General features: G+C 43.0%; 1 protein-coding gene across 1 annotated transcript; it reads right to left on the bottom strand.

The window, feature by feature from the left end:
- Positions 1-608: 608 nt before the first annotated feature.
- LOC119732463 (acetylcholinesterase-like) lies at positions 609-7,335 on the bottom strand. The gene is made up of 8 exons (XM_038205988.1): positions 6,801-7,335; positions 5,945-6,104; positions 4,740-4,817; positions 4,182-4,300; positions 3,657-3,827; positions 2,854-3,476; positions 2,343-2,530; positions 609-1,838 (listed from the first exon to the last, which is right to left on the bottom strand). The coding sequence occupies exons 1-8, from the start codon at positions 7,161-7,163 to the stop codon at positions 1,747-1,749; spliced, it is 1,794 nt and encodes a 597-aa protein (XP_038061916.1). The 5' UTR covers positions 7,164-7,335; the 3' UTR covers positions 609-1,746.
- Positions 7,336-7,606: the final 271 nt, after the last annotated feature.

The following is a 7,606-nucleotide window of genomic DNA, read 5'->3' on the forward strand; positions in this document are numbered from 1 at the left end:
TGCATATAAATGACAACTGTGGCTCTATTGGGCTGCTAATCTGTCCACACGCGGTGTTTAACGAGTCGAGCATTTTACGGCTACGACCTGGGGTCCACTTGAATGTCACAGTACAATTGTACACAGGTCCTTTCTCAATCTGGCTCTTGCTACTCCCTAATTAAGTCATTTGATCTATCTACTTTGGAATATCACTATGATCTGCCTCTGTTGTGATGCCTAGGTTCCAATGCTACGTCCAAACGAACGGAAGCTTGTAATTTACATATCGCCACCATGCCTAGCTAAGCGTCTGGATTAAAGCTACATTGTATATCCTTTCTAAAATAAGCTCTGGCATGATCTTCTACATGTCACTTGGTGGTCGATCTATCGGTCGGTGGGTCGGTCGGTCTGTCTGTCCCCAAAAATAGACCCAAAAATAGTTGACCAAAAATTTAGCAAAATTGCCATGCCCTCGTCAGTAAATGCACTCTTCACAAAAGAGAACGCCGAATCCGTGAGACGCCTGGCCATGTGGGGATCTGTCATTTTGCTTTGGGAGCGCTGTTCAAAGCGGACGACAAAAGTCGCCCATGGTAAAGAAGGAGTTTTAATTAACACAAATATGGCATGTCTTTTTCAATTATTTTTATTCTAGGAATAACAATCCTGGTAATTATGATAATGGTTTAACATGTTTCTGAATAACCATGAAATAAGCCGAATATAAGTACATGTAGGCCTACGTAAACACGTACCGTGAAAATGTGTCAATTTTAATTCAGATCAACAGATTATAATTATCTCAAGATGTTTTATACGCAACATAGCAATTAAAACAAAATCTTATTAAAGTAGAAATGCACTGTCATACACCACTACAACAGCATTCGAAACTAGCACTGCTTTTGTTATCTATAAGAGCCAATAAGGCTAGTTGCGTAATTGGCGACCAAATTGTAAGGTGGCCAAGTTTGGCTCTTTGTATGCCAGCGCATTTTCATGAGCCGTCTACCATGTTATGATATCATTCCTGTATAATTTATGTAGTCTTATGTGCAACATATTTCGCGGTTCCGTAGTCACTGTGCATACACAAAATAGCCGTCACAGCATCTATATATGAATCGAAACGTTGTGCAGTGGCGCCCCATTTCGCAGCGGCGCAACAGATTTGTCGTATACATTCTACGAATGGCGTATAAAATAATGACAACTGTCTCTCGATTCGACTGCTGGTCTGTTTACACGTGGTGTTTAACTAATCAGGTATTTTAGGGCTACGCGGTGGGGTCCAATCTCACAGTACAATGTAAATAGGGCCTTCGATCTTGTCATTTCCTTAACTGATGCGATCTACGTACAGCTCTACTTTGGGATATCGAATAACTATTTTTTCTGTTGTGATGCATAGGTTTCACTTAAATCCAAACGAACGGACAGAAGCTTGTACTTAAATTGGTTTAAACTATGCCTAGGCGTCTTAATTTAAGCGGTGTCCTTTCTAACAGGTACTTTTTTGACAGTTGGCGTACATTTTTCTCTCTGCTTCAACGACTAAAAAAAGACTAGTAAAACAAATGTTTGCTGTGTAATTGCGGTTGACGATTTGAAATGATACCTCATTTTAAGCAATCACTCTTGATGCGTAATGAGCTCGTTTAACCTAAAGTTAAAAGTGATCTAAAAATTGTCATTGTGGAACAACCTGCTAGGCTGTGACTTAAAGTTTCATGTTCCAAGTTTCGTTCGACAAACTGTGCTCTATTCCTCTGGGCATGTTTCCTTGGTGCACGTGCCTTCTCCAGCGTCGCCATCTTTGGTCTCTTTCACTTCTTGACACTCTTTGGCTTCTTCTGAAAAGTGATTGACAACCAAAAACGCCATTTGAGAAATGGTTCTATTTAAAGCTTGGCGAAATCGTCCACAACCTACCTTCTGCCATGTTGCTCATTCTTCCAACATCTTCAAAATAGCTTCATGTTTAACACCGACTTCAAAGTTTATGTTCTTTAATAAAGTCTCTGTATGTATTCTTTTCTCTTCAACAAAATAACCTCAAGACTGTATTGTCTCTATTCACAAAGAACGATTTTCGTTGAGTCTTTACTTCTTACATCCCACAAAGTCTGGAAATATACTCGAAGGGCTATGAACCAGTCTTTCATTGCGCTATCGTTGTTGGGAAATCAACAACCACTGAGCGTGAACCATTAAGATGGTAGACCCTCCCACTTTTCCGGGAACGACACACTCTGGAGGGCGCTATTCTGTTGAACCCCGAGCGATTCTCTAATTATTAGGTTCTGTATCAAGCCACAGAATGAGACTTTGTCACTGATGCACCAACGCAAACTCACCGACAATCTTGATAAGTTTTGGTATGAACTCATTCCACATGAGGCACTCCTTAGCCTTGATGCCACGCCCATTACTCATGGAGACTGACAGGTCTTTGTAGGCGAGTTCCTCCAGGGTGAACAACGGCCATTCTGGCAGCTTCTCCTCCTCCCTCTGCTCAGCATCCAGAGAGGACAAGTTGGGATTACTGAAGAGCGGAATAGAAACAAGGAAGAAACATTGTCACACGCAAATTTTGATGTTTTCACTACAGTTTTTTCAATGAGGTCATGCTTCACTAATTATAAATAGCACCTGAATGTACTAAAAAGTGTATTTTTTTCTTTTAAACCCTTCCTAAAATGGCGTAGTGACACATTCATCTATATTGTAATGTGTGTTAATTAGGTATGTTTGGTGTACAAGTATATATAGAAGGGTAATGAACTTAGGCCAAAATTAAAAAAAAGTCTCCGGTTTCTGGTATGGAGCTTGCCCAAAAAGTCCATCTATAGTTGATGATTTACTTACCCAGTCTTAGCTAGGTTGGCCCAGTATTTGATAATCTGGATCGACATACGGGCTTCATCTTCAGTGTACGTCCAGTTGACAGACGGGATGAGGGGCAGACCATAGACGAAGATGGAATCGTCACCGTGAATGGACTTGGTCCACTTCTTACCCAGCAATGTGGTGGTGGCAACGTGAGTCATGTAGTAGCGGTACACCTGACGCCCACCCTTCGTGAAGGCTCTTGCCGTTTTGTCTCCGGAACAGACGAACATGACGTCACCGAGAACTTGTGAGAGGCTCTCTAGATAATCACAGTCTGGTAAACCATAACAGGAGGCGTTACCATACATCATCCTGGCCGCCTCTATCACAATCGGCTCTGATGAGCTCAGCATCCAACCCGAGTGGACCTGAAGGGTAGCATCGAATGTATCTCTGTCGACAAACGGCGCCTCGTCGGTGTTGTTTGGGAACATACCCACGAGCATCATCATCCCCTCATCGGCAAGTGCCCCGACGATTGATACAGCATCGTTGATGGCGCCCTGCTCGTAGAGGTCTTTGGGCTCAGCAGGGATGACCTCACCATCCATAACTGGTATGAAGAACACCCACTGGCCTCCACCCAACTCCTGCAGAAGCTGTGCAAAGATTGGATAAAGTGCAAGACTGGGGGCCACCCTCCGGGCACTGAACGTACATATTAGCTAACAAAACTCTAAGTAAGATATTGATTACCTACTAAGAAAGCATGGAGTTATATTAAATTTATAGTTCATAGTTATTCATTCTTTATAAACGGTGAATTTTGCCACACCTACCTTTTCATGTTGGTTTTCGACAATCGTGTCAAAGCCCTCAATTTGCTGTAGACATTCCAGTAACTCTTCCGACGTCTGTTGTTCACAGCCGACCAGCTTTCCAAGACCAAACGCCGCTCTGCGTGCCGCTTTGGCTGGCATGAAACTCCAAGGAGCAGCAGCATCACCACTCTACGAGATGGGACACACACAAGGAAGTGATGAGGTGTGTCTTTGTATAAGTCATCATTTCCGTTAACACAAAACGTAAATGATACCTTTTGGTCAACGGATCGAGGAAAAGAAGCAAGGCAGAGGGTTTGGAATGTGACTACGAAATATAATTGATACGAGACTAAAAGTTAGATCACCTGAAACCCTGAGGTATCCTCTTCTGCTTTGGCAACGGACACTTTCGCTGACATGAAAGGCAAAAGTAAAAGTACACCCACCCCCTCTCACGAAGCGTCTGCCCGGAAAGGGGGGTGGGGCGCTCCTTTTTACATTCGTGCCTATCCTTGATTTTGTATACATTTTAAGTTATACCTCCAAGATGGCGCCACGGAAGAGCCCTGCACTGCCCGGTGACACCATGTGCAAGCCCACGCTGCCCGCTCCTGCACTCTCACCAAAGATGGCAACTCGCTCAGGATCACCGCCGAAAGCTGACAATAAACAAGAGAAAACATTCCAATCTAAACATACATGCTATAACTCGTCTCGCTTCAACAACTTTCTTTAGATAAATCCTTTCAAATTTGAAGTCATCTTGTGCTGCATTTTTAACTAAGAATGATTATATAACATCTCAACATGGTTGCAAAAGTCTCCGTAATTTTCTTCGTGTGTTGGTTGAACTGCAGTGGTAACTTTTCGGAAACAGTCTTCAAACTGCCTCGCAATGGAACGATGGAAGCCCGACTTAGTAACTGTTACCATAGGGTAATTGACGTATTTTTTAAACCAACATCAGTGACTTGGGGAAAGTGAAGAATTTGCCTAGTTGGTATAAAACCACTTTCATTACATCAACGTAACTCTAGGCCTATATTATGCACACTGAATTGTAGCCACAAGTTTCATCAATTGAGTTAAAGCCGGTACCTTTGATGTTGTCTCTGACCCATTCCAGGGCAAGACGTTGATCCAACAGTCCCATGTTACCTGGGATGACGTCATCACCTGCAATGAGAAGTGGATATTACAGCAATCTCGTCAGTATAAGCGTGTGCATATTGCATGGTTGTGTGCAAGACTTGGCACCCTACATGCTTTAGTAGTGCATTGTAGAAATGAGGGCACTTCCTGCTTAGTACTAGGCGAGGCGTAAACCTACCAGAGCTTACTTTGGGACTTAACAGCTTTGCCGAGCGTGATCCCTGGTTATGACATCTATGAGGGTTTAAGCTTCTGACACAATCACGGACAAGCTGTGGAGCCGCAAATATATAGGGCTGGATTTATTAGTAGAACACTGGAATTGTCTTCCTGGGGCGTTTTCGAATCCCTGTTCTTGACAACACTCGGGTTAACCCGACACGAGAACAGCGGTCTCGAACGTGACTAACAGACCCGAGAGGGCGTTCGCGGATCGATTTTTTCACTCCCCGGTTGATGGAGGGTTCGGCGAGGTGCAGCTTGAACAAAATGGCGGACTGTGCAGATTCGTATTTTTTTTATTTTTTTTATTTTTTTTGCTAATACCCTAATGATTGGAATAAGAATACTAGTATAGTGCAGGTCTGCAATTTCATCCCCGCATGTCTGGTTTTGCAACAGTCGTCCTCGTTCATTTGGAATAGGCCTAACATTGTTAAGTACAAATTCAGACGATTGTCGGCCATTTTGCATTGCTTTATATCGATGCGACACGCACCCGCGCGTTAGTAACAACCAGCTCGAGAACACGTTCTCGTGTTACACGCGTGTTGTCAAGAACAGGGATTCGAAAACGCCCCTGGGGTCACAGGTTCAAACCCCGATCCAGTCAAAATCTTTGGGTTTTTTATTTTATAATTAGCTGTTTCGGTGTACACACCGAAACAGCTCTTGTTTTCGTTAAGATTTTTTTTCTTTTTTTTTTCTTTTTTTTTATAGCTGTTTCGGTGTACACACCGAAACAGCTCTTGTTTTCGTTAAGATTTTTTTTTTTTTTTTTTTTTTTTCTATTTTGTTTTCTAGTTTAGTTTATTTTACTTTTTGTCGTTAAGAGACTCTCTTTATGTGCCTGTACGTAATCCAAAAGGAGACCAATAAATCGTTTTTAATCTAAGATTTAGATTATCTTTTCCCGAACATTTGGGACTTACTTGTCGAAAGAAAGCCAAAAGGCCCTAGTCGATAATTCATTGTGACGACAATGACGTCACCCACAGCAGCAATTGCGGTAGGATACATATCCAACATAATTCCAGCTCCAATCATGTAACCTCCTCCATGGATGAAGACAAGAACGGCTGCATCTGAAGGCTACCAAAAACAAAATGATAGATATAATGATAGAAATCTATCCAAAACTGAAATAGGATATTGTGGTCACGTGATACCAAGTTTCAGCAAACGGTATTCTTCTGTCATGCTTCTAATTATCTTGCATATGAATAGTTTAAAAGAGGTGTTTTTTTTTCAGGTGGACCAATAACATGCAAAATATTCTTAAATTATGTAGGTTGCCAACGGTTGCCTGTGGGCATGACGTCACATGCAACATATGGTCTATATTTTTGGGCGGAAGAGGGCAATTGAAATAAAGACAAAATTTCAGATTTAGTTGCTACAATTGAACATAAATAGTACCAGCACAAACATATCCACTGTGGATACTCCATACAGGGGAGTCAGGTTGGCGTAGCGGTACTCTCCTCCCCCTGTCACCGCTGTGACCCGGGTTCGACACCAACATGGGTCGTATGTGGATTAGGTTTTCAGTCCCTCCTAGGTTTTCCCCAGAATATTCTTCTGGGGGTTTTCCTCTCACCTCTAAAACTGCCATTACTTCTCATTGTCTTCTCTCTACGGGCTTGCGAGCTACAGTGCCTGGAAATCCTTGGTTTAATTTCCAGAAATAATCAATAATAATTAGTGTGATAAAGTCCTTGAAAACTTAACAGCTGCAAGTCATACAAGGCGTAATGTGCGATGTAAATACATGTTACATGTACTGACCAGAGGTTGGGGGACTAACACATCTACACAGAGACAATCCTCATCGAAGGGCCCAGTCATCGTAAAGTTGCCCAATGGAAAAATTGGCTGTGGGCAGCGATTGCCGAGCTTGGTAGCTTGTAACTCCCCGCTCCATGACTTGGCTACGGGAGGTTTGAAGCGTAGCGGACCCACGGGAGCTTCAGCGTACGGTATACCGAGGTAGGCGTCCACGCTTCGGCCAAGCTCGGGGTCCGTGGGGCTGAACTCGAGCCTCGTACCGATGATGCGACCCTGGCTCGTCGTAACTACGGGAGGGTCATCGCTGGCTGCCAACGCGGTCGCCAAAACCAGACACAAAACGCCGACAGATTTGACATACATTTTTCCTATGGTTCAGCTAGGTTCCCAGTGATCTAGTGCAGTCACGATCAGGTCACGTATGTACTGTGAGCAGGGTTCATGGTCTATTTCTTTTGTATCACAACTTGATTTCATTGTGCGTGCACATCACAATGGCTGCACAAAGTGCACATCTGATTAGCAACTGAGATCACGTTTGTGTTCCTTCCTCAATGGTTAGTTCACAGATCCTACACACAAGGATAAACGACTGTTCTGAGCTCCAGTACAAAATGCACTCAGCGGACTTGCCTTAATTGGTTAGACGCGTGATGACGGGCATTAATACCCGTTGGCTTTCAACCGCGAATTGTCCAGGTGTGGCATTGTGTCGGTTTTTTTTTGCATGACTTCTTATACGGAAATATTCATAAAACTGTATGCAAAACTACTCCTTATGTAAGACATAATTCTTCCAAAATTGT

Source organism: Patiria miniata, unplaced genomic scaffold (assembly GCF_015706575.1).
Source record: "Patiria miniata isolate m_02_andy unplaced genomic scaffold, ASM1570657v1 HiC_scaffold_24, whole genome shotgun sequence".
NCBI classification, from domain to species: Eukaryota; Metazoa; Echinodermata; class Asteroidea; order Valvatida; family Asterinidae; genus Patiria; species Patiria miniata.

What these genes read in the sequence shown, in the direction of transcription:
- LOC119732463 (XM_038205988.1), bottom strand. Translation starts at nt 7,163, where the DNA reads ATGTATGTCAAATCTGTCGGCGTTTTGTGTCTGGTTTTGGCGACCGCG. An exon ending in TCCGTGGCGCCATCTTGGAG is followed by an intron (nt 3,828 to 4,181) that starts GTATAACTTAAA and finishes CCCATCTCGTAG; the next exon opens with AGTGGTGATGCTGCTGCTCC. An exon ending in TCGAAAACCAACATGAAAAG is followed by an intron (nt 3,477 to 3,656) that starts GTAGGTGTGGCA and finishes ATCTTTGCACAG; the next exon opens with CTTCTGCAGGAGTTGGGTGG.